The sequence below is a fragment of the Falco peregrinus genome, chromosome 4 (genome assembly GCF_023634155.1).
Source record: "Falco peregrinus isolate bFalPer1 chromosome 4, bFalPer1.pri, whole genome shotgun sequence".
Classification (NCBI taxonomy): domain Eukaryota; kingdom Metazoa; phylum Chordata; class Aves; order Falconiformes; family Falconidae; genus Falco; species Falco peregrinus.
In genome coordinates, this window is record NC_073724.1 from 55,157,528 (window position 1) to 55,184,938 (window position 27,411).

The window sequence follows — 27,411 nt, forward strand, 5'->3', positions numbered from 1 at the left end:
CATGTGGTCAGGCATCCTGAGGTATGACACAAAGGGTACGTCCCTTTCCACTAAACGCCTGGATATGTGTCTTGTCTTAGCTGTTATGGCACTAGAAATATATAATGTGCCTCCAAAATACAGTTGTAACTGCATCAAACATTTCTTTAAAGTGATTGTGATTTCCTTGGGCCGTTTGCAATGCTACTGGGATGTTCCACTGAAACCTGGAGCTATTTAATACGCAGATATCATGGTCGTTGCCTGTCCCTGACTAGTTACAGATTCAAAGAAATTGTTTTGATATTACTGATGTCCATCCTGTTTATTTCTCCTGGATTATCCATAAAAGGAGGTAAAAAACACTATGCCTAGAGTAAAACAGAGTTTTGCTGTTGCAGCCTTGTGAGGGTTTGAGTGTGGCTTGGATTTAACAGCCACATGGGTCTTTACAAAACAGACCCTGGGTTCCTGCAGTAAGCTGAGCCTGCTGGTCACACCTCCTACCTGTGGCCCTCCTGCTGACCCTGGGTGCACCATCTCTCCAGGTACCTCCTGCACATTGGGTCCCAGCTCTGCTGCACCAGTGTGTACTGGCTCCCAGCACCTGCAAGAAATTAAAGAGCACTCAAATACTGCCCAGAGCTGGTCGCTCATCATACAGCTGACACAAAAGCCCAAATTCCTTTCGCATGAGAACATGGGTACATCTGCTTGCAATCATCTTTCTCCAGTCAGCCACCTGATTAAGCAGAAATGTGATTCTCCACACTTGGTCCAAGAAGCACTCAGCAGATGCCTGCAGCTGAGGGGCTGGGATTCAGGAGAGGCAGAATAAATGCGCCTTTCACGCCCAGCATCCCCAGCAGTCCTGTGGCTCCCGCACTCGCAGCCTTGGTTGCTTCGTGCCCTGTTTGCAGGACGCAAGACATGCTGAAATAAAGAGAAACTTGTTCTGTGGCAGGAAAGGTCATTTCTTCTGGCCAGGCATTTGGGAAGGAGACAGGAAGCATATGATTTTAAAGGTAAACTGATAAAATATTTATTTGCTGGAAGAAGGGGAGGAATGTCTAAAACATGTCAGTGTTTTTTAGTAAAAAATATTGTGACATCTTACTCCTGCCCTGACAACAACTGCGGGGTGTCGTGAAGAAATATTTTAGCCTTCCGTGGTCTGTAGCATCGTGCAGGGTATTTTCCTTCCTGGACGGATACTCTTTGTTCATCTGTGCACGTGTGTGTGTGTGTGTGTGTACAAGCACAGGGATGTGAATGCACACTCCACAGTGGAGGAAATGGCTGAAAATATCAGAAGTGAGTGGACACAGAGGGATATTAGCAGTCTCTGGTAATGCTATTGTTTGTTTCTTAATTTTCTCTTTATTGCAGCTGACCAACGTGGAAACAACTAAAAATCACTACTTTAATGAAAGCTGCAGTTTGTAACACAGATGCATTACAGTTTATGCACTTTTGTAGATTTGCCAGATTCCGTTTCAAAACTTGCCTTTCGTGCTGAAAAAGGACTGAAGAAGTAATTTATAGGTGCAATTAAGAATGCCATGTTTGGGGAATAAAGGGAAAGTATTTTTAACAAAAACAAGCTTGACAATCGAGAAGCTCAGCTTCACTGTGATTCCTGAAAGCAAGCAGAAGGCAGCAGCCACAGTATACTTTTAATCCTCAGATCTGATTGTGAGTCAGTATGTTTGTCAAGGCTAGGCTTCGCCCCTCTCCTAAGACTGGTTTTAACCAGCTCATAGTCCAGGTAGCCTGAGGACTTAAGCCAGATCTGCAAAAGGCGTACTTTGCCAGCAATGCAAAGTAATGCAGTTGCAGCTGCAGTGCCCTCAGAGCATGTGTGTCCCAGCCCAGCCGCAGCATCCCTCCTGTTTTACTGATTAAAATGGTCAGAAGTGACAATTCACCACATCCTTGACGAACACAGCTGTGCAGGAAAATGCTGTGCTGGCAGGCTGGGCAGGGGGGCCTGACGCAAGGCGGCCTGCTTTATGTTTGCTGTTTGGAGGCACATGGTTAAACCAAGAATGGACTTCTAAATTCTTTGAACTGAACCCTTTCCAAGACCTGCCAAGGTCTTGTTTTAGGCCAGGCTATATTCCTGGTGTCAAACAAATGCCTGACAGAGAGGAGAGCTCTCCTGAATAAGTCTCACTCTGGGCATTTTTAGGAATCTATCTGATTTAGGGAGGTTCCTAATATAAGGGTAGGGTAAAAGAACATCGTCCCTTAAAAAGTGTAGGGAACGGTGGTGGACAGACAGTGTTATAAAAAAACCTGGCATGCAAAGGTCTATTAACTTGTCTGCATGTTACCATTACAGTTTATTTACCTGCATTCATGTACACATGCAGAATTTTAAGGTGACAGTAGAATGACCTATGCTAGTGCATGAAGATTCAAGGGGAGCATCTGTCATTAAAAAACAAAAAGAAAAAACATTTATTTAGCACAGGCTGAAATACAGAATTATTTGCATGCTGTATTTGGCCTGACTTACTATAGGCAAGACTTAATGATGTACAGAAGGGTTGTCTGAAAGAAACTGTGCAGGCTCTGATCTTTTCTAGGGCTTCTTTCCCGAATGTTCATTTGGATGTTGCAACACACTGACACTCTGTAATAAATCCATTTAGATATTATTTAGAGGTCTCATATTCAATATCTTTTTTTAATACAGCTTCATTCTCTGTGAATGCTAATGTGGATATATGGAGATGAGGAGCTCGCTGATGATAGACACAGATGGGGTGCCTTTAAGGCTGTGTCAATGGCCCCTGACAATATTGATCACCAAGTGTCATCACTGAGAAAAGACACTGAAGTCTTTGGAACCGAACAGTTAACAAAGTGTGGATCAAACCTGGATTTTCATCTGTAGGAAAGATAAACCCTTATATCAGTCTGTCCCTATGCCAGTCAGCCAGTCTGATGGTTGGGTCTCAATGTAGCGATGGGAAAATGCACATCTTTTTTACCGTGCTTAGTGAAGGCTGTGTTTGCAAAGAATATTCTTACCACTTGCCACACAGCTTTCATCCTCAGCAGGAGGATGCACAAGCACAAGTCTAACTTCTGGGAGTAAATGTAATTTGTCAATGCCTTGCAGAATCAGGTCCCACTCTCACCCCTTGGTCTTTCCAATCTGTTATGCTACCACTCTTTGCCTGCCCTGCTGCTTACCTGCAGCCCCTCTGCTCCTTGTAGCACTGTCATCAACCATTGTTCTTTTTCAGATATTGCCTGAAGCCACTGCCATGCAATTGATGGGAAAATGATAACATTTAGGTTGAAAGAAAGTTGGCTTCAGCTGACATTTTTGTACAAATTCGGAGCAATCAATTTCATGGGTGATTTGTAAATGTACAAACTCTATGCTACCACCTGTCTTTTCCTTCCTTTCACAATCGAGAGAGATGTATTGATTTTAAGGCTAGAAGACATCACTCTGGGCTGACCACCTGCATAATTCAGATCCTCTGACATCCTTGTATAAACTCATGTTTCAGCTTCAAGAAGAGTACTTGTGACAGAGACTGTCTTTTAGCAAGAAAGAAAAATATCCCCTTGATTCAGAAAGATCCACATAATTCATGACAAGCCTTGTTCCAGTGTTGTCCAAGAAAAACTTCTTATACCTTCCATCCGCTTGTTAACTTCCATCTGATATTTTCCCTCAGAAGAGAGACTCTGAGCCCAGTACACCACCAATTAGCTTATGAGCACTCCAGAAGGGAGGCTGCTCTGCTACTTGCACATGCATTGTCCGTGCACAGAATTAAAATACCAGTAAACAAAATATACATGTTTCATAACTGTAATTGTTCATGTCACAAACTCAGACTCAGATCGTTTTGGATAATTTATTCCTGAAGCTGCTTACATAGTCTGGAAAGGGAAAAGGCAGATACATTTTCCAATATATTGCTATGCAGAGAATGTGCTTAGATCTTTGAATAACATTACTGGTTTGTATTGTTTATTTACATATAACAGTTTAGTTCTCTGTGTGTCAGAGCTCATTTTTAAATGAAAATAAGTGATTTTTAAGTGGAAACCAGAGATGAATATGGGAGAGGAACCTCTGATGAAATAGGAAGAGGTGGAATGTGTCCATAATGAAACCAAAATGAAGGTATTCTGTCAGCCTTTGTTTTACTCTGTTTCTTTTTTAAGGCTAGCCTGGAGTTGCCTGTGCGCTGGCAGGGAAATCAGTCTGTGCCTTGGGCAATGGGATCTCTCCATGGCTAGGGGACACTGATTGATTGTTTCACATATTGAGACTGTAGGTTTGATGGGAACTGTATAGGAATGGTGACAGTAGTAGAGATTGGAGCATTTTGGCTTCTTTACTAAAATATATACCTTACAACATATGCTCCTTTTTTTCAGATAAAAAGCCTTCTCTTCACTATGCATTTCTCTTTTCTTTCTGCTGTATGTTTCTCCTCTTTTTTCCATGTATTCCTTTCCTTGGTCTAAACATTTCAGTATGGTTTAAGTAAGTCATGTAAGATTAGTCTATGGAAAAGTTTTTCCATTGGCATATTTAATGGCTTTGTAATGATTTAGTGATCTGGTTATACTGGTCCTTTTTTTTTTTTTTTTTTTTTTTTTTTGTGTCTGTGTGTGTGTTTCACACTATTTCTCGTGAAACGGCCAACCCAAACCCCATGATAAAAATGATCAAGGGGAAAGTGTTGACTTTGCTAAACCCAAGGACAAGTGTTGCATTTGAATCAACAGGACCAGCATTCTTCTTGTCCAGGTGCCTAAAATTTGCTTAGTGGCAAGCCAGGCCAAGTCTCTGAAAAATGTGTTCCCATGTCAGGTACTGCGTGCTTCCAAGTATGACTCACTTCTGCTCCCCCAGTTTTCTCTTCATTGAAAAAAAAAAGCAACAAGTCTCCCATCTGCTCCTATCTCCTCCCTGCTGCCCAGGGAATTGGTGGAGTCACCATCCCTGAGTGGTGTTTAACAGACGTGTAGATGTGGCACTTAGGGACCAGGTTTAGTGGTGGACTTGGCAGTGTTGGGTTTGCAGTTGGATCTGATGATCTTAAAGGTCTTTCCCAGCCTAAATGGTTCTATGATTCTACGATCTTACTGTCTCTGATAAACAAGTGATTACCAACAGCAAAGTTATATTGCAAGTTACATGCTGTCCCTGCATCTGCGTTGATCAATGTGAAAAATAAAAATTTAAATGACCATTTTTAAGAAGATGTTTTTAACCTAGTTATTACTTGAGTGAAAATAACTAATCATCTAATACAACTGCATGGCCTCTCCTGATCATGACATACATTCATCAGTAATGACTGATCATACAGTCATTACTGTGCTTGTACTGTTTCTGTAAGGTACATATCTGTAAGGCAGTCCTGGGTTATCGGTTGGACTTGATCTTAAAGGTCTTTTCTAACTTAAACGATTCTATGACGAAGTCCTCAAAGGCTTGTCTGCATGTTTACTCACTGCTGTATGGCTAAACACTGACCTGGACACGCATGGGAGAGCTTGTCTGCATGTTTACTCACTGCTGTATGGCTAAACACTGACCTGGACACGCATGGGAGAGAAAGAGATCAGTGTCACATCACTGTGCTGTTACTCTGGTAACAATAATTAATGTTCAGCTAATATGTATTAGACTTACAGCCACTGCCTCATTACTGGTAATTAGTAGATGAAAGCATCTTTCCATTGTGATCATTAGGTGGTAACTTTATCTAATAGGATGGCAGTCACCATCCTTCACTTAGTAAGAGTACCACAGACCTGCAGTGCAGGGTGTGACAAAATGTTAAACAAGTAAAATGTTCTTTAAAGCAAAAATCACTTCAGTAGTCTTTTTTTTTTAAAACCCTTGAACACAAGGGTTTGTAATGGCAGATTTTGAGGAAGGAGGAGGCAAAAGACTTTTGTGCTGGTTTTGGTAGAAGTAAGTGATTAAATTGCTCACCCCGTCTTGAAGAACTACAGCCTCCGAATTCCTGTTTCTGAAGTACATTAGCTTTCTGGTTGAAGTATATAACTGGTCTGGCCCAAAACAGAGTGATCCGGCCCAAAGCAGGGCTGTCTTGCCCACCAGGACATTTCTGGTGGAGAGGACACAGTGTGCTGGAGACGGACAGCAGCGTATTAGTTCCTCTGTGCCACAGCCATCCCCAGTGGCAAGAACTCTGGGGCATACAAGCACTTACGCCAATGCCTAGAGGAGCTTGCAGGGACTTCAGAGGCCTGTCTGCATCAACAAATGTGGGCAGTTTCTTTTGCTTGGGTGAAGGAGAGCCAGCCTGAGCTCAGTTGTGCAGCCCTATTAGCACAGACAGCTGATGGGCCCTGTGGTGGCCTGGGTCAGGCCCCGTGCCGGCCTTTGGGAACAGCGCTCAGCAGCATTTTCCTCCACTGAACACTGAACTCGAGGAGAGCAAAGAGCCAGGGATGAAATGCCTGACTTTCCAGGGGAGCCACGTTCCTGTATGATGGCATTCTGTGAGATCCAGGCATATAGCAGCAGCAGACCGGGATTTAATCTCTATGGGATTCCATAGGGCTCCTATGATTAAAAATACTTGTGTGCATGAATACTTGCAGGACAGATGCCTAAATGATCACAACAGGTAAAAAAATCTCCCCTCCAATTTCCATACCCTCACTGTGCAGTCGCTGGCATCCAAGGACAGCTGGGTGCAGCAGGGCTTCATGCAGGAATATTAAAGATGCCATGATCTTTTTTACTCAGCAGCAGCATGGAGAGACTACAGAAAGTGCATTCTCCTGGAAACAAACCGAACTGTAAATCAGCAAGGTAATCCAGCGTTGGATGAACAGAGGCACAGGCTTGTTCACAGGCAGGGCTTAGGTAGGGCACTGGTGAAACTGCAAAGCACAGATATAATGCAGAGCCAGCGGGAGCAGCCACGAAGCAGATCAAGAGAGGTGTAAGGTCACACGTGATAACATCAGGAAGACAAGGGAGGTTTCTGCTCTGATAACCTGAGAGTCATGCTCCAAGCTGGGATGCTCTGCCTCTTATTAAGGCTCCCAAAGGCTGGTGTTCCACCCGCGGAGAGAGCAATCGCCCGCTCTCCGCTGCGGATGACTTTGCTGTGTTTTGACCGCTTGGGCAGACATTTTGTGTGCTGGGGGCCTGCCTCAGGCAGGCTGGCGGTGCTGCTGAAAGGTTCAGCCCATGTGATTCCTACCTGCCTGAGAAGGCAGGTCAGGGAAAGCAGGTTGTTTTGTTCACGCTAAAAATGCCTGGCAGGCTTCAAGCAGTGCTCCAGCTCCCATGCTTTAAAACAGGGTCTTCAAACTGCACAAGGCGTGGCAGCAGCTGTCTGGGATGCATCCCATTTCTATCCCTGTGAAAAAATGCAACCACTTTGTCCTATTTCAAATTTTAAAAAATAGCACATGCTAGATAGGCTTGCATTGTGTCCCTGCAGGTCTCTGAGGCTTACATACACGCTGGTGAGGTTGCAGTGGCGGTGCGTGGGGCTTGCCCTGCCACCCCAGCAACAGTTGCGCTGCTGCTGGGGCTGAGGGGACTGAGGCACAGGGAGCGAAACCTTAGGCAGAGCTAACCCGTCCCTGTATCAAGCCCTTTGCTCTTCAGCAAGCAAACTTTTCTGCTCGTAAACTTTGCTGCACAGGCAGAAATCCACTCTGGAGCATGCCCAAGTGCAACAGGCACTAAGGGATCATGAAGACACCGATTTGGCCTGCAGGGACCAGTTTTAGACATTGCTAAAGCCTCAAACACAAGACAGGAGGAGGAAGCGACCCAACCGCAGTGCTGCAATGGGTTCAGTGTGGATTCAGTTCACTCCTGTCTCTGTACTGACCTGCTCTGGGGACAGTGCTTACTGAGCACCAAGTGGGCCCAACCCCCGGCTGTTCCTCAGGGTGTGGTAGATGTAATAGCCTCCTCCAGCAAGAACAAGAAGAAATTCTGTTTCACCCGTTTTACCCCATTCTCACTTCTGGCCATACTCTCCCACAGCCTTCTTCCTTGCAAACCACACAGCTCTTGCAAACCACCTACCTGAGCCATCACACACCTCACTAGTCCTGAAGACAACTAACGCAGCAAAAGTGAACTGGCTCTGCTTTTGTAACAAACTGAATTGGCTCCAAAAAGTCCTAGAGCCAGTGCTGGTAAGAGGGAAGGATGAGGGAGCAGGGGGCAGAGAGACTTCCCCATCTTCATGGTAGCAAGTCACCACGTTGACTTAAGCTCTTAAGGGTAAGGCAGCTACCTCGGGAAGCACAATCTGGTTTCCAGCCATTCTCCAGTTTGTGCTGGATTCATCATAAGGTACTGAACTGTGCATTGGAAAGGCTGGCTCCTCTGGTGACGCTCTTTACAAACGAAGAGACTCGTGTGAGCTGTTCTGCAAAGGGTTTTAGGGCTGCAGGTGGTGCAGGCAGGCATATTGCTCTAGCCATGATGAAGGTACCCAAGTGTTTGAAGGTGGCTGGGCTTGCAAGAAACTCCTTGCAGCTTCCCCTGGTTTTGCAGTTGCTGATGTGATGGTGCTGCATCCCCACACTGGCTTTCTGGTGAAGGACAAGGCAGGAAATAGTACTTTTGTGATGAGGATTTAGTTGGGGGCCTGAGAAGATGGGGAAACCACGGCAGCTGTGACAGGGCAGCTGGCAGCGGTATGGGACACTCTTCAGGGAAGGGCTTGATCACTGCAAACAGCACATGGTCACTGATGACACAATGTAGCACAAGGTCAGATAGCTTTTTTTATTGTATGAATAACATCCACCCCATGTGTAAGCCCAGAGTTTTGGAGAAAGAACAGAAATGTGTACGAACCATTAAGACAGCATTAATGTGTAGAAAAGGGATGCTAAACCCAAATCACTAAATTTAATTTTTGGGGATTTTGCATTTACTATGATATCATACCTATGAATAGTTGCAGCCTGTTTGTTGGGTGGGGTTTTTGTTGTGGTTTTTAGGTGTTTGTGGTTTTTTTTTAAGGGTGTGCATGCATTCTGGATGGGAATGCTAAAATAAGAGAGTAAAAAAACCACAAAAATAGGTCAGAAATAAGAGTTCATTAAAAATGTTTCGAAGCATGGAAAGAAGAGTCCCAAGAGACAGCAGTAAAAGAATGTGATTTGAATGAAATCAGGCTGTGGTAAAAAGACACGTAATGCACTACAGTCCTTCTCCATCTCTCTTCCTGTTAGATCTGACTTGCAGACTTGGTATATACTTCCAGGTTTATCCTAAAAATATACTGGAGGCAGTGGAAAAGAAAAAGGAGAAGGATTTCTTAGAGAGAGAATGATTTTGGTAAATAAATCAATAGCTCTGCAGAAAGGTAGCAGCTGTGATCAGATAACATTGCCGAACTAATCTGCTCCTCACGCTCTTATCACAAGAGCCATAAGGTTAATTCTGTAGTGAGGGCAGCAAAGTACCCTCAGTGAGTGAAGGGAGGGAGACGGACAGAGTAACAGACACCATTTCTTGTCTGACAGCGTCCGCCAGAAGCTGCAAAAAGTATCAGCAGTAACCAAGCACAAGGAGAAAAAAGAAAGACTGTCTTTTAAGCTATTTTCTATGGAAAATATAAACACTAATAATTCTTAATAACATGGACCAAAGTAATGGTGCACCCAGTTGAGATGCAATGGATGAAAGGTGTCTCAAACCATGTGTCAGGGCCAACGAGACTCATAGCCAGCAACAAATAAAATTTTCCCTAAAGCAAAGGTGTTTGTCCTGGGACTTGGGGATAGTCCTACCATTATCAGGAGGACTCTGGAGCAGTGAAAGCAGAAGTATGGAACTCAAAATGTTTTGGAAAGAACTGACTGATGACTTAAATGTTCTTCCTTCTGTTTGGAATGAAAACATGACTCCTGCGGTTTCTTGGAACAGGCTGCAGAAAACAATCTGGAGTGCCAAATGCCTCTGTCCTAAGGCAAGTGACCAGGCCAATATAACCGGGAAGTTTTGTAAAAACCTCATTAGCAGAAAATAATAATTTCCTGAGCGTTGGGAGCACTGTTCAACGCTGCCATATTCTTGATCAAGTGTGTCATTTTAGTGGATCGTTAAAAACTTCATGGCTCTTCTTTGCAAAAGATGAAGGGTCATCTCCTGCAGTCCCTGGCCACTTTCCAACTTATCTGTTTGCCTACCAAGTTATGCTGATGCCAGGTCTCACTAGTTTATCATGTCTCATTATATGTGGTGGGGTTTTTTTTCATTGGGAATCCAGCTTTGGGAGTCCTGTGATTATATACTCATTTAATCTACATCGTATTTAAGAACATTATTGTGTTGAAAGGCCTGAAAACATGAGACCTAATAAAGGAAGAAGGAAAGAAAGCAAGATAAATCTTTTCAGTACAATTTTTTGTGCTTTGAACTGCTGAATATCTTTGAATGGCCATTACTGATACTATCTCTTACATTTTAATGAATGCAACACAGTTATCTCAACAGCTACTGTGGTGAGATGCAAAAGCAGAAGTGTCTCTTTGCTATTCAGGATTCTCTCTATATTAAGTTTTATGCATAATGTGCAATAATAATCAAAAAATTCAAACACTCAAAAATTCAGTGATGCTTGGAGGCAGATTCCCCTCCCCCTCTCCCTCCGTTTAGGTCAGATCAGTTAAACAGCCATGCATGCCCACACCACTTTAGGCATTTGTAGAAGCCACTAGGCTTAAAACCACTAGGTGTAAACTCAGAGATCACACAGATGAAACGGGGTTGCCCGAGTGGTCACCAAACGTGCCGCGAACTGCAGAGCTGCAGGCTCCAAAGACAGCACTGGCCGGCAGTAGGCTCAGCAATTGGGATTTCTCTGGCTCCAGTGAGCTCTTTGCCTGGCTTCTGCCCGTTGTTTCTCAAGGTCAGGCTCAGAGTGGCTTTCTGTTGGATCGCTCCCAAATTTCTGCCTCAGGCTTGCGAGATCATAGTCCATAGTCCAGCTCCATGCTGAGGAAGTGACAAAACCTGCCAGCTCCATCCCACTATCCTGCTGTGAGCATCCCTCCGGTTAGTGGTCCCTATTATGCTAGGGGGCTTGATGGAGTTTTACACCGTTCTGGGGAACAGTCCTGCTGATGACATTAATTAACATCTTTCAACAAAGTTTCAACTCCAAGAGTCTACTGTTGTCACCAATGGTGATGAAAGACATTTACCTGAATGATGTCATTAGCACAGGCTTGCTTACCTAGAGCACTTGGGGATGATGCACAGCCACGCCAGCAGACAGCTCCCAACCTTGGCATCCAGTGGAGGCAAACTAAGCCCTAAGACAAGCCTTAAACTCCTCCATGCTGAAGAAAGGGGTGTTTTAAAGAGAGCAACGTCACTGCTGATTGAGAGATCAGAGGAAAACATTGCAGTCTCCAGGTTGCATGCACAGCAGCTGTAGTTTTACATGGCAAATAGCAGAAAGGGGTACTGCAGGTGTGTCAATAAACATAGATGCTCACTTGAAGGTAAATACTTCTAATAATGATGCAGCAGTCGCAAGCTCAGCAGAAAAAAATGTGTCTTACTACAACACCAGGGCAACACTGCCTTAGTACTTAAAGCAACCTGGAACAGAAATAAAGATTGCTACTGGAAAAAACACCAGTCACCATTTACCACTGCCTTTGAAAAGAAGTGGTGTTATATTTTTACACAACTTCTTTACTTTTTGTCAGAATCTTCTGTCCCCTGAACTGGGAAGGTGACCTCTTCAGGAAAGATACTGCACTCAGTTTAACCCTGAGCATTATATTCTTCTGTCATCTGCTTCTTCCACCACTAGAGCAATGATTTTCAACAATAACCTTGTACTTGAGTCAATCCATTCTCTGGGTTTCACCAGGTAGCATTTTATCTCAGCACTTTCCTGAGTCATAGTGGTATATTTGGTATCCGGAGGAGGGTTTGTGCTTTATATTCCCAGAGGCACCAAGTACCTGAAGCTCTGCAGAGCTCCATTTCCATGCAAGGCTCACTACAAACTGACCAGCTGAACAAAACACCCTTTGCCATTACCAATATAGCAGTAGACTATAAATATTCACGAGTTATTGCCCTGGTTTTATAAATTGTCATGGCTGTTTCATGTAGCCTTCACTTCTGTCCCTCCTAGCTATATTCTGCAACTAACTATCCAAAAACCTCAGGTGGTTTTAGTAAAAAGGCTGTCAACGTTAAGCTGATGAAAGAGCGCGTTGATTCAGAAGGGGTGTTTGCTCCAAGACACAGTGTTAAGTCTGCTGACGCTTGAAGCATGGGGCTGTAGGGACAAACCACTCAAAAGCAGTGACAGAAAACCAGACAAACTAAGTTTGGTTCCCAGCTGCGTGGGGGTTGAGCTGGGACTTCAGACTCCTATGGGAATGCTTCCACCACAGGGGTGTGGAAGGCGCTGCTCCCTCCCACTCTGCCCCCCCTCCCAAAGCCGTGGCTCCTGTGGAAAGCAAGGGGCGTTTTGGCTGGAGCGACTACATTCCTTTTACAAGCTGTTGCTGATGCTGATTTAACTGGGACGACCAGAGAGAGGCCTGAGCTAACGCTGGGGGATGGAGGGAGGCAGGGGAAAGACTTTGGGTGCAGCTCCAAGCACTTTTTTCACAAGGGGAAAGATGCATGGAGCAATCAGGAGTGGTTGCCTGGAGCAACATTTAGGCTGGGGCTGGGGAACCACTGATGGACCAGCCCGTGCTGGTGCTGCTTCTGTGTTTTGCAGCAAATGGTAAAGCCAGACACAGGGTCTTGTCACACTCCCAAAATTAGCTGTGCCTGAAAAACAGCACTGATGGGCTCCACATGTCATCGCAGGGAGTTGCCACACCACTGCACAGCTCCCTCGCCATACACGTGCATGTATGTATATGCACACATACCAATATATGTATTTATATACAATTACAATATATACAGTATATACAGTGTGTATGTATATATTCATCTGCAATGAATCTGGAAACAATCCTTGGATCAAGGAACCAAGGCCTCTGCGCTTGCCAGATTTCTCACAAGTAGGTTACAGAGAGAGCTGGGCCCCCCCTCGCCTCCCCCTAAATCCCCCCACGCTCCCTGCCGTACCCTGGCACAATTTCAGCAGGAGGTGAAACACCCGTAACTCTCCTGAGCGTTGTGGGTCTCTGCTGTGAGGGAAGATAGAGGTTTGTGTCCGAGGCCAGGCAAGGATTTTGCTAGACTTCATCTGGGATGTTTCCTGCATTTGCAGGGGAAGGATCTGAGAGAAGCTGAATTCGCTGAGGGAAGCTTAACTCTGATTTAGGAAAAGGCAGAGTAAGTTTAGGCACCATTGCAGTTATGATCCTGCTGTGCAAGGACTTTGCATTTGTGAGCTTGGCTTTCGGTCTCTGAGGTGTTACTATAAGCTAAACCTGTCTATATGTAGAAAGAGAAATCCAAGTAATTTTTTAAAGCTGATCAACTAAAATGCATTGTGTTTTTCCATGGACTTGGGGGGTGGGAGGAAGGGAGAAGAAAAGAGACCCTGAGCTAAGTCCCCTTTGGCTGATGGATTCATTTTCCCACAATTTCCATCTGCTTTTACAGGTGACTGGCAAATTGGCTTTATATAGAGAAATATTAAAAGACATGCTGCTACCATTTTTTTTTTTTTATTATTATTATTCCTCTGTAAGAAAAGCCTGCATGAATTGCTGAAAGTTCTTTACCAGTTGCACTGGATCGTGTGTAACCACAAAAAGAAGGAAAAAAAAAGCGCAAAAAAAAGCGCTGCTGGGAGCCGGCAGACGGTGCCACGCCAAAAGAAAGGGGGGATGCCTCGTCCCAGCGGGACGCACCGCACTCCACGTTCAAGCACAAAGGGCACAACCCCGCGGAAGCCCACGGCCGCCGGTGTCCTCGCCCTCCCGCTGCGGGTGCCCCCGCGCCCCTCCCCGTGGCGTCGGGCCGGGCGGGCCGGGGCGCGGCGTGGGGCGGGCGGGCGCGCCCTGTCCCTCCGCTCCGGCTCCTGCTCCTGCTCCGGCTCCATCTCCATCCCCACCTCCATCCCCTCCGTCTCCTCCCGCCCAGGTGGGTCGCCTCGCCACGCCGCGCCGCCCGCCGCCCCCCGCCGCCATGCCGCCGCCGTGCTCCCGCGGGGCCCTGCCCGGGGCCGCCTTCCTCCTCCTCCTCCTCCTCCTCCTCCCGCTGCTCGGCGCGGCCCCTGGTGAGTGAGCGCCCGCGCCCGGGCCGGGATGCGGGATGCGGGATGCGGGATGCGGGGAGGGAAAACGTCCTGGGGGGCGGGAAGCAGCCTGGGTGAGCGCTCCCCGACACGCCAAGGCTTGTGCAAGTTGAGCATCTTTTTTTTAAAACCTTGTTTTCGAGTGAATAAAGCATTTCGGAGCAGCCGAGCGCTTGCAGGTCTCCTGTTGCACTGCCCGGCCGTTGGCTAAATCCTTGGATCCTTCTGGGAAAGCGTTTCGGCAGGACGGCAGCGCCGATGTGCTGTGGGATGAGATGGGCTGCGAGGCACGGCGCGGAGGTAGCCCGGTTGTAGCGTGCCTCTAGCTCTGTGACCGGGGTTTTCCGGGGTTACTATGTCACCTTGGGCACTGTGTCATGCTACGGGCACCAGCCGCAGTCTTCTGCTGAAAAATACAATGATTTAGTTGGAGAAGACAGCCAGTATCAGGGTTGCCTTGCCGAGAAGAGCTGGGGAGAAGATGCCAGTGTCAGAAGCTCCCCTGCGGAGCCTATGTTTTGCTCGAGCGTGGGGACGGGAGCAAAGGCAGGCACTGGGAGAAACTTGCTGCAGAGTTTTGCCTGTTGGGCTGGAGCGATGACAAAAATACTTTCAGTATTTTTTGAGATATGATCTTTTTTTGTTGTTGTTATTACCTTCTTAGTAAATGCACGTTTTATTTTCGCTCATCCAGATGTTCCGAGGGAAAATAAGCTTAAACTGATGCTTCAGAAACGAGAAGGTAAGTAAAAGGCAGCAAAGTACTTTCCCTTGTTTTCCCTTTGTGCCAATTGCTATCAGTCCAAGCTGCCAGCTCTAAGAGGGCAGTCAGAGGAGCAGCGTACCAGCACCCGTTTCAAAGCTGGTAGCACACAGCCCCTCTCGCTACGTATCGTGCCAACCCCCCCTGCGCATACGAAGTCTGCACCTGCATGTCCATTTGGGATTTGGTACTGGCAAGCTGGAGGCTCTGCTTATCACAGCCCCCTCTGAAAACCAGCGTTCCCAGCCTCAGGCAGTACGCCTGCCTTTTGCTCTGCACCGTGTATAGTACCTACCTTCTCCAGCGTATGCGTGGCCGACGTGGCGTGTATCTGGTTTATTCTGTGAAGTCACAAGTTTTTCCACAGAATTATAATGCATGGAAATACTGCTGGCTCAGGTGCAGAGAAGAAAATGTGCAAACCAGGCTTGTCTGCAATGCCTTGACTTGTTCCCTTTGTTCCTTGGCCCCACGTGTGCTTCCTTCTTGGAAGACTGCTTTCTGCACAGGAGAGATGATGGCCAAGGGCCCAGTGGGCAGATGCACCAAACAGCTTGCTGGTTGAGGGAAGGGGGTAGAAATGAAGCTGGCTAGGGACAAGCAGCACAGCAGCAGATGTGGGGGCAGGCTGAAACACCCCAGAAGTTTTGGTTGCCTCCCCTCAGCCTGTTCTATGGTTGAGGCAGAGGATTTACACCCTCTGTGAGGGACTCCCACTTTATGCAAGCCTGCCTGACTTCTCACTGTTTTTTAGCCAGCATCACTCGTTACCTCTTGCCAGCCCTAAAGTAGGTGTCCCATCCACAGCTGCTTTCCACACGTGTGGGTTCCTCACCTCACCATTCTGCAGTGCTTGCACGCAGGCAGGAGTGACCACTTGCAACAGCAACTCTCCCTGTGCCCCAGCAGCAGTCCACTTGTTTGTTCAAGTCCCCTGGTGAGATGCACCTCCCACCCAAGGGGAGAGGTTTTTGGAGCACACAAGCAACATGACCTAGACCAGGAAGAACTGCAAAGCCTTGAATTGATGATAGAGGCAACATACAGCCCCTTAATCCAAGCCTCACTCCCCTTTTCCAGTTGTGCGCTAAAGCGAGCAGGCTAAGCACACAGCACTGGCTCCCTTGCTGGCAGCGCCCCTTGCACAAGGCTCATTCACATGACATTTGTTCAGCTGTCCCCCTCCCCAGCAAAAACACCTAGCTCAAGCGCACAGTGAGTTACCAGTTTCCAGCTCATCACTGCAGGGCAGCCTGCTGTTTCCCACTCTTCCTACGACAACACATCTATCACTTCTACCTCAAACCTCCTTCCCACTGCAGTCCTTTGTCTCCCGCTGTGAGTCCGCCTGGCTCCTACTTCAATGGTTTTCACATCTCTACCTGACTTCCCCATCAGTCCCAGCCTCTTCCCTCACATCCTCTGAAAATCCTGACCCACATCCATGTTCCTGGCCTGTTCCTCATTGCAATGAACCCTCTGAAGCCAAGAACATTCCTCCTACTCCTACACATGCTTCTTGTTTGGTCTTGTGAAGACCAAACATCACGTTTTATCATTCCCACCTGTGGCAGGGGGCTAGCTAGTCCTCACATCCATACCTTTCGGAGGTATGTAAATTTTTGTGGCTGCTCTAGCAGCCACAGCAAACTGCCTGCCTCCTAATTGGGCATGGGGCAAGCCAGATGGCACATCTGGGTCTGGCAGGTTGAGGGCATTCCAATGCAGCCACTGAACAGTGTGCTATGAAAGCCCAATGGGCTTTTATTTTCAGGCATACAGGGCATTTAGTGGCAGTCATTATTTAAAAGCCACGTTTTTACACAACAGATTGAAAAATCTTTTTATGTGTGTCTCCACCCTAATAAGTTGGCAGTGTTTCTCCAGCTTCTTCAGGCTTTTTAACGTTACCTCTCATCTTCATTCCCATTTCTGCAACAGCAGCACACAGAGGCCAGCTTCCTGTTCTCTCCTCAAAGCACAAAAATATTGTGTATATGCTCTTTGGGTTTATTTATTTAAATTCCTCACTTAGCTTCTGTCTTCGAGCTCAGAACAGCTTTTTGAAAATCCAAGCGAGTGAGAGTAGATAAGCAATCCTATTACATCTATGATTCCTGGGTTTATTACTGTTACTGCTATTACACGCATCGCACTGCCAAGCACAAAGGTGATGGCATGATGCGAGAAACATTTTCTTACTTGCTGCAAGCAGTACGCTTCGGGCTGACTAAAAATTTCCTGGCATGCCTTTTGGGGGGGAATTAATTTCAGCCCCTGCTGACACAAAGCCTGAAGTGTCGGTGAAAGAAACAGCGGCCAAGGAGTTCCTAAGCAGCCTGAGACGCCAGAGGCGTCAGCTGTGGGACAGAAGCCAGCCTGACATACAGCAGTGGTACCAGCAGTTCCTCTACCTGGGATTTGATGAGGCGGTGAGTATTTCAAGGGTTGGTAGGGCTTCAGAGTGAGCGGCTGCGAGCGTGGATGCACAGCCATGGGGGCAGCCAGGGAGAGGCTGCCCTGCTGTTCATAGACACTCCAATGTCTTTTTTTTTAAAGTAGCAAATGTTGCACAGAAATATAAGCTTTGTTATCTGTTAGAGATTTCTGCATTATTTTTGTAATAGAAAAAAATGACATTAAAAACCTGCATGGAGTTCTTGCCTGCTACCAAACTTAAGCTTAATAAATTGCAAATGGATGTTTAAATAAAGTTTGCTTTGAGAAACAGGTGGCCAGACCCAAACCAATCAATCGTGTTTCAGGATATTAATTTGGCAGCCTCAACCTAATCAATTTGCTTTTAAATATGCCAAGAGATCCACACCAAGCCGGTCATGATCGGCATTCTTCAATGAAATTGCACTAACATTATGTACCTCATGCATGCGTGTGCCTCAATGGTGTGGGCAGCTCCTGACCATCACGAGCACGAGCAGCTGTGCCTTGACTCTAAATGTGAAAGGAAAACCATTTGATAATGTGCAGCCAACCTCTCTTGAAATGAGAAGGATACATTTTTTAAAAACAGTTAATTTGTAAAAACACTGGAATGGAATCGGGAGATCTCAGATCTGCACAAAGCTCTACTAAACAGATGCTGAAATAGGGCAAAAAAATGTGCATTTAGTTGCAGTCCCACATGTAGAATAATTTCTACATTAATAAGAGGTAAAAATAGTTATAGATGTTGAATTCTTGGCTTCTGTCAGCTGCATGAATGTGTTTAATGAGATTGCATTGGCACAGGCAAGCTGGAGTACATTTTGGACCTTCATGCTATGTGGATTGCTCAGAAGATGAATGCACTTATTTTCTAAGCTGGAACAATTAGAAAAATAATCCCTTGCTTGGACTGAAATAATGAAGAATACATTTTTTTTTGGTATCTTCCTGGACATTATGCAGCTAAAAATGACTTTTTAACAGCATGGCTATACCCCCTCCCCCAGTAGGAACAGGAAAATAGGAAAAGTGGTTTTATGCACCAGAAATTGAAGACTGGGGGCAAATACCAAGGAATAAGTAATAAGGACAAGCCATGCAGATAAGATGAATTCTCCTCTGAGTTCCTGTGTCCATTTCAAAAACTGAAATGAGGCCTGTTGTGAAATACAATGAATCCACTTAGTAGGTTTTCCCGAGTATTAAAACACAGTTTTAACAATGAAATAACTGTTTGTTCCAGCAAAGGACTTGGGCCATACTCGCCCATTATGTATTTTGCAAAACTTTTTTTTCAAATCTCAGCCAAAAATATTTCCAAAGAGTCATTCAGATGGAAAGGCTTTGGCTTGGCAAGTATTTGATATCCTTGCACACTGTTTTTCCTCTGCTGTTGGGAGCAGAATTGAAGTGCTTATTGCATTTCCATAGCTAGAAGGCTGTACTGTACCTTCATTTTCACCCATGCATGATGGGAGTGGAAAATCACAGGCATAAAGCAGAACTCTGCTGCACCTGCTTTACAGTCAGGGACACTGTGACTAGAGGCATGTGGCAATGGAGAGACATTCCTTTAGATTTTTAATGCAAAACATTGAAATGTTTTTATAGTCCATCACCGCAGAGGTAATGGGAATATTAGAGGTGCTTGGCGCGTGTTTCAGTTGCAGGCGCGGTCAGTTTGAGCATTTTACAGCGGGCAGAGCGTGCAGGGGTGGGTCCCAGGTGGGGCTGGGCAGGGCAATTCCTGCACTCCGGACCATGATAATCCCGTAGAAAAGGAAGGTACAAGTTGCAAACCCCCTTAGATCTACAGACTTTGTTTTGACAAATATGCAAAGAATCTGAATTTCTGAAAGAGACAAAAGGACCCTCCTGCACCACTTCTGTTTCACTCTCTTGGTTGAAAAGTTTCAGGCTTGGAAAGCAAGTATTTTCTTTTTTTTTGGCAGAAATTTGAAGATGACATGTCCTACTGGACGAGCTTAGGGCGTGCTCGTAATGAATACTATGGTGGATACTACCAACACCACTACGATGAAGATTCACCAATTGGCCCGCGAAATCCACACACCTTCAGGCACGGAGCAGCTGTCAACTATGATGATTACTAGTGCCATGTACCATACTATAGCTGGTGCCTATAGGGCTGCGCTGGGCGAGGCCGAGTCCTCCCTCAGTCAGAATGACCCTACTTTCCTTCTATTCATGTAAAATACCAAGAGTAAAGGAACTGCCAGTCTTCAAAGAAGCCACATTTTTTTTTTGAATTATCACTACTTAGTAGTACACTACATATAAAGTGTTCTAGAAATAAAGCTTTTTTGATAAAATAAACAGGTTGCCATTACTTAGTAGTTTGTAACAGGTTTCATTCCAACTGTATTACTAAAGATTAATTTTTAAATGGCTTTTGCATTTGCATCTTACAATCAGTTGCAAAGTTACATTATGTCATCTAGTTAAGTATATAGAATACATAATGTAAGCCAATACATTTCAGATGTGCCTGCTCGTTCAGATTTGTGTCAACAAATAAATCCAATTATTCTTGGAGAAAAAGAAAAAACCCAAAACACATTCATCTCAATTGAAGCGCTGCCTTATTGCCTCCTCTGCCGTTTCTAGACCTACTGTGCAGAGCCCTCCAAACTTGCGTGACACAGCAATCCTAGAGTTCTGTTGGGGCAAGGATGCAGATGTTCATAAAAGCCGAATTCAGCACAGAGGAGCTCGCCTACCTGCAGAGCCTGTGAAAGGAAAGGATTCTCCAGGGAAAGTGCTCAGTGCAGGAACCTGACATCAGGAGTGACTGCTGAGATGCAGATCACCTAATGTGTGTGGCCCCAACCCCTTCCAGGCACGATAACCTGAAGGTTATCTTTGATGAATACTCCCCTTTATGTCCGTTCTACTTAGCTGCAAGCTTTCAGTCCAGCTCAAAACAGGGAATAAAATAATAAACTAAGCTATTTGAAATGAAGTTAGCGTCAGATAGCATCCAACACAGTCTCCAGTTCCCTCTACCCCCAATTCAAACTGGAATTTATACACATTAGGCTGAGCACCAAAATATGCCAGAGATTGGGCATTTGTTAATGAAGCGTAGTGGATTAACAGGGGGTTGGTTGGTGGGGTTGTGTGTGTTAGGAACCTTGAAATGCAACCAACTTTTCTACCACAGCAACATCAGCCACGTTGCTGCTTCTCTGTTGTTACTGCAGAGAAACTCCTCATGCAGACCTAAGCCTGGAAGGGGGATCTCAGCTGTCAGGGGCTTCAGGAGCTGGATGGGGGAGAGCACTGCTGGGGCTTGACAAGCGTAGAGGACTGGGAAGGGGCAGGTGAGGAAGGCTGGCTGCTCCATGGCTTCTGGAGCTAAGAATCAGGATAGAGGTGAAACGTGTAGTGCAAACTGTAGCAGTCAAGAAGACAGCGTGGATACTTTAGCTGTCCGTCATCCAAAGCTTACAAGAAATTTCCAAAGCATGGATCACGGTAACACCATTCTTTACACTTCACTTCTTTCTTAACTCAGTGTTATTTCCTAATCTTTCCTTTAAAGCCCCCACTACGTGATGGACTGGTGTCTAGGAGAGTCAGCCCAGCACTATCCAGTTCCCTGCAGGAACACTTCCAGGGAGACAGCTCTTTGCCGAGGGAGCCAAGTTGAACAAACACGTTAGTCACTTCTCCTCGCACAGATACATGCCTAGCCCAACATGCTCCAAAACCTCAGCTTTCCCCTGGGTTTTGGACGACTTGCTCTCAGCAGAATCCTTGCCAGTTTAATCAGTTTGAACTGGTGTGTTTCCTCGGTAGAAGACCCTTTGTTCCAAATACGGAATAATCATATTGAGTCAAGCACATACTCTTTTGCACAGTTAGAAAACACCTATTCCTAGAAGAATACTTCCATTTCATCCCCTATCAAAAAAAATGCACCAAATTTGGCAACATTTGAACCATGCTGATAATCTCCATCATTTCCCAGAATTTACAAGTGGGAATTCAGACCTGCTGAATAAGGAGGAATAAAAAAAGTCTTGTATATAAATAACATCCCTCCCCAGGCCTTTGTAAGCTGTGTCCATGCCTGCAGACTGACTCAGTCCAGCAGCTTTCTGTGCCTTGCAGGCTCACAACCAAGTTTATGATCTTTCTCTTCTGGATTCTCTAAGCAGGGGGGGTCGGGGGGTGGGTGGGAATAATCATCTTTTCCATTACGCTGTGTTGCATGCTGAAGTCTCACACCACATACTGGGGTCTGGGACAGAGTTCTTCATAACAATACGTATAATGCCAAGTTTTAGATTTGTGATTGAACCACTGTTGATAGCATACCAATGTTTCCGCAGCTGTTGAGCAGTGGCTGCACAGCATCAAGGCTGCCTGTTTCCCATGCTGTGCCCCAGCAGGTAGGCTAGCGGTGGGTGACAGGTTGGGAGGGGACACAGGTAGGACAGTTGATCAAAACTGACCAATTCTATACCATATAATGACTTGCTCCATGCTAAAAGCTGGGAAGAGGAACAAGAGGGTGGGGGTTTTGCCATTCACTGCTCAGAGACTGGCTGGGCATCAGTCCTGCTCAGGGGAGATGGTGAGTGGCCTTTACATCACTTGGTTTCTTTTCCTTCTTTCCTTCACTTGTTAAACTCTTATCTCAGCCCTCAAGTTAGCTCACTTCTGCTTTTCTTATTCTCTCCCTTGTCTCGTTGGGGCAGGGGGAGCAACTGGCTGTGAGATGCTGACTGAGGCCAACCCACCACAAGGCAATAGCTCTGAGGAGAGCACCCTCCTTGCAGAGAGATGCAATTGCCTTGGAGTGCAGCAGTTGCAATGATGCTAAAGCACATGCAATAAGCTACAAAGCGAGTACAAGCTGTCACAGGTTTGGGCAAAAGGAGAAAGACTATTAAAAAAAAAAAAAAAGTAAGTGCATCAGATTTGCATGGAGTGCTTCAAAATTAGCTACATTAACAAAGTTAATATCCTTTGACTACTTCTGTCCCAAAACACAGACAAAAGCTGTGTGCCCCCTCCCAGCCTTTCCGTTCTGCTGTGCAGACAGCACAGAGCACTTCATCATCATCCCCAGCCACTGGCATCACGTAACCTCCCAGGACAGAAGAGTGGCCATTGTTCATCATGGCTCCCCACAGAACAGCAATAGCTTGGCCACGGACCAGTGCTTCACGTTTCAAGACCCGATGCTGCCACATCCCGCAGTTTGCAGGTGTCAGCCAGGCCAGCCAGTCTGTCGGAATAATGCAGCCCTGCCTCCTTTGCTGGCAACACCTGCCAGGTCACCCCTCTATCAAAGCATGGAAGTACTACTGCCATGCCCCCACAGTCGCTCTCATTTACTCCCCGAAGTCTAGACACAGATCCTCCTCTCCAAATGCAGTGTCTTCATCAGCAACCTTAAATATATATTTTCTTTCCTTTTTTTTTTTTTTTAAGTTCCTATTTGCAAAGCAAAGACATTGGGGACTGGGTACCTCTATCCCAGGTGGAAGATGTAGGTTTCCTTGCTCAAAACAGCTTTCTCGGCAGCGGAGTGCACAGAGCCCAGGTTGCTGTGCTTGGCTTTGGTAGCTGTGCTGGTTTTGGCTGGGATAAAGTTAATTTTCTTCATAGTAGCTGGTATGGGGCTGTGTTCTGGATTTCTTCTGAAAACAGTGTTGACAATGCAGAGATGCTTTTATTATTGCTGAGCAGCGCTTACACAGCATCAAGGACTCTTCTGCTCCTCACCCCATCCCACCAGCGAGCAGGCCGGGGGCTGGAGCTGGGAGGGGACACAGCCCGGACAGCTGGCCCCAACTGACCCAAGGGGTATCCCGTACCATATGGCATCACGCTCAGTGGGGACGCTGGGAGTTAACGGCATTTTGTCTTCCCAAGTCACAGTTACGTGCGATTGAGCCCGGCTTTCCCGGGGATGGCTGAACCCCTGCCTGCCCATGGGAACTGGTGAGTGAATTCCTCATTTTGCTTTGCACGTGTGCATGGCTTTTGCTTTACCTATTAAACTATCTTTTATCTCAACACATGAGCTTTTCTCTTTTACCCTTCCGATTCCCTCCCCATCCCACCGTGGGAAGACTGAGTGGCTGTGTGGTGCTCAGTTGCCAGCTGACGACAACCTCACAGTTCCTTGTGGCTTCATGTTTTGGACAATCCAGCTGCTTCAGCCATCGCATGGACCAAGGCATTCAGAGGATCCCTCTCCTTGCTGAAGAGCGTATCAGAAACTAGGGATATGAATGAACCGACTGTGGCTTGTTCTGGGCTGTAAATGGCAACAAAACCAGGTGGACAAAACGTCGGTTTTTGTTTGCTATTATGGAATAGGCAAGTGACAGAAGTGACTGGGAAAAGAAATAAGAGAACCAGAGTCTCTCCCCACTACCCCACCAAGAAATACAAACTGTTATTGCAGCAGAACCTTCCTGTTGATATGGAATCATATTCAGGAACCTCCTGCCATACAAAAGGAGCCCTGCTTTTCTCCAGAGCTGTTGCTGCTGCTCCTGGTACTCCTAAGGAGTCAGAGCCCCAAGTAAGGCATTCCCTTCTCCTGCCACTTGTGATCCAAGCACAGAGAAATGTTCGCAACAGGGCAACTACGGATTTGTGGTGGCTACATTCCCACTGATTTCAGGGAGGGGATGTACGGATGTTAGGACTAGGAATGTTGAGTACACACTTCCCTTGTTATTAACAAAGCATCTCCTTCCTGGGGACAGGTCGTCTGATCAGCTTCTAACAAACCTCAAGGACTTCTTGGCCTCAAGTAGTGTTAAACTCAATACTGTTAAGGCTGGGGACGAGCCCAATCCATCACACTAATCAAAGACCTGTTTTACTCCCTGTAGCCTGTTCTCTAAGGCCAAAGAATTCATGCAGTTGCGTTTGCCTGTTCCCCCTCCTCCCTTGCCACTTTCTCTCAACTTTGAAACTCAATTCCAGCCCTATCTGACAAAAGTGAATGCTTTTTTCACATCTATTACATTTGTAAAATTAATTGAAAAAACAGATCACTAAGAGACGTTCATAAATGCCCAGGGCGTGGTGAGTTCACTGGCTACTAAATCCACCAGTATATAGGTTAGGAGAAGCTGCAAACACCCTAGACACAGGAAGACTGTCAGATCATGATTTTGCCACACAGCAAATAATCTAACCTAAAGATAGACATGAGGCTTCTCTAGACTATACAGTCATGGAACTACTTAAAATTAGGTCTGCAGGCCCCACTGTAGCTTGTCTGTAGACCTGCAATGCAGTTTACAATGCTTCTGAGCAGTCTGCATATAGAAATAAAGCCAAATTACATCATTTTTTTTAAAAAAAATATAAATCCAACTGTGGGTCTTATGCCGTGGTAACTTCCAGCAGCAAGAGTGGTCTCTCTTCTGAGGTTCAAGGAATCCACAGCAGTGGATGCCTTGCACACCTCTCCTTCTAGAAGGCTGATGTCACTCACAGGCACCAAGCTGGCCAGCTCACCACAGACCTCTGCCACACTGCATAATCCCTGCTGAGAGAGGAGGACTAGCATCTAACAGGAGCTCAGCTGCCCGTTCGTGCAGGACACTGTGGCTAAACATGCACCTGAAGTCTGGTCAGGTTATATTTTGCTGGCCTGACCAGGTGACAGCAGAAAATCCCAATTCTCAAATTTCCTGGGAAAAAAAATATTACAATACATTGTGTTCAAGCATGGAAATAAGAACACATCTTGGCTACCTCCAAGCCCTACGTTTCCAAGCTTTCAATGCTGCATTCCACTGCCCGCCATCAAAAGCGGCTCTTCTGGAGAGGCTGCTTCTTACCTGTGGTTCCTTGCAAACTTGATGCCTCTTTTTCTACAAAGATGTGTAACCCCAGATGGGAGCAGAAAGCACCACCATGCAAACCCTCATCTGCCTTCTCGAAGACTCAGTTCGGATCAGACGAAACTTGAAATTACATCAGACTTTCAGTCTTAAGCACCAGCAGACTCTGTTTTAACACCCACAATTTATGCTTTTTGAATCAGCTAGAAGGCCCGTCACTGGCTTCAAACACAAAGGGCAACAGCTGTCTCAGCTGCTGTCTCTGGAAGAGACTATTTAGAAAGAATATGGGAACTCAACCAGGAACCTCTGAAACAAAAGCTAGAAACAGTACAAGGAAAGTAGCAAATCAATACAGTCTGTCGCTCAGGCCCAGTGGGAGGCGTGCCACATACTCACAGATGGGTTGTATTGGTACCAGCCATTTGCCCTCTCCCTAATTTTCTCCTTTTATGAAGGAAGTCAGGCTGTGAAGTAACCTAAAAAGCTTTTAAATTCCTATCTGTAGTATCCAAACCTTCAGACTCTGAAGGATTTATTTATTTTTTTAAAATGCACATTTTGTGCTAGTCTCCAGAAGCACACTTGTTCCAGTACAGTTTATGTATTTTGCACTGAAGACATCTCACTAAATGAAAAACAGCCCTGGAAATAACAGCTGGTATCTCACACACACACACCCCCCCACCCCCACACACCCCCACCCCATTTATTCCCAATGGCTGCTCTAAATGCCGGACTAAGGTTGCACCTTTGTGTATCAGCTCTTCATAGACGCTTTAGCACCCAATGGCACAATTTACATGAGGAGTAACATATACAGAGAAAGAACAACTTCCCTCAAATATAATCTAGAGCTTAAGGGTTAAAACTACCATGGTGGGAACTGATTAACAGTTCTTGCCACAGAACTATTGAAGAAGCGGGCACTATTTTCACATACATCCAGCTGTGGGTTTGAGTATAGGGAGAGGCTGTGCTTTGTGAGTGTATCGGTAATGACAAGTTACAGGCACATTTGGAGCATGCATGCACACCATGGTGTACTTTTCAGGAAATTTAATACAGAATAAACCCCCTAGATCAACTACTTAGAACAAAGCTTCAAACAAAAAGCAGACCTCAAGCTGCTCAGCTGTGAAAGTATGGAGGCAATGTGCAATACCCAAATTCTACCTCCGAGTCCAGACAGCCGAACGCTCCCTGGCTCCCGATCTTAGTTTCATGGCAGATTTCCACTGAAAGAAAACCTGTGCATGTGAGCAGGGAAGAAAACATTTTGTCTTAAAAGGATCACTGCAGACCCAGCCCAGACAGGGCACACAAATGAACACAGCAGCCCCATCCATCATTGCTGGAGTCCAAGGGAACTTGACCAGGCAGACTGGATGGTACTCCAAGCCTTGCAAGCACTGGGAGGCTCAGGTGGGTGGTATCCTCAGACAAGGGGGGCTAAATACCCCACTGCTCCCAGAGCCTTCTCTGGGTCTGGGCATCCAGTCATCGCTACAGGTAATGCCCACTTCGACCACCAAACTAAAGATACTCAAAAGCTAATAAAACATCAAGCTTTAATGAGATAAAGTCAAGTCGTTTTGCTTGATGAAATTTAGGATTTTCAATTTTGAGTGGCACTAGGCCAAAATACCTTTTAAAAACTCTTTGCCAATGTCCTCTCCTAGGTATCCAGTCTCAGGTATTACAAGTAAAGGGGAATTATTAAAAATAAAGGGAATTGTTGGGGTTTTTTTATTATTTTTTTTCCCAGTGAAGATGACAGGCATCGTCATCAAAGTTGAAAGCATTTACTGGCAATTCAGTAACTGCTTAAAACAGAAACAGTTCCTCGGTTAGGGAGGCTGAAGTTAAAGACTCTATGTTTTAAAGAAAATCTTATACCCCTGCATCACTATCAACTACCTGAATTGGAACAAATCATGTTTTTGTCCCATATATTTCATCAGACATCCTGCAGCCCTTTGTGTGTATCTATAAAGAGACAAGCAACAAAAGACAGAAGTTATTAACTTTGAGCCGATTATGTAGAGACAGTTACTTTCTAATAAATATACAATAAATGCACAGATGTGTAATGCCAGAGAAATGCCCACAGTGAAACCCTGAAACTAGTAAA

The 27,411-nt window shown here is 45.7% G+C and overlaps 1 protein-coding gene across 2 annotated transcripts; it reads left to right on the plus strand.

Moving 5' to 3' along the window:
• The first annotated feature begins 866 nt into the window (after positions 1-866).
• ECRG4 (ECRG4 augurin precursor) lies at positions 867-19,780 on the plus strand. 2 transcript variants are annotated; one of them, XM_055803136.1, is made up of 5 exons: positions 867-1,004; positions 14,069-14,204; positions 14,917-14,964; positions 17,260-17,417; positions 19,383-19,780. In XM_055803136.1, exons 1-5 carry the CDS (start codon positions 993-995, stop codon positions 19,542-19,544), a joined length of 516 nt encoding a protein of 171 aa, XP_055659111.1. In that variant the 5' UTR covers positions 867-992; the 3' UTR covers positions 19,545-19,780. The 2 variants fall into 2 exon arrangements, with proteins under 2 accessions (XP_055659111.1, XP_005228715.2); XM_005228658.3 differs by lacking the exon at positions 867-1,004 and having other exon boundaries at positions 13,795-14,204.
• The last annotated feature ends 7,631 nt before the right edge of the window (positions 19,781-27,411 follow it).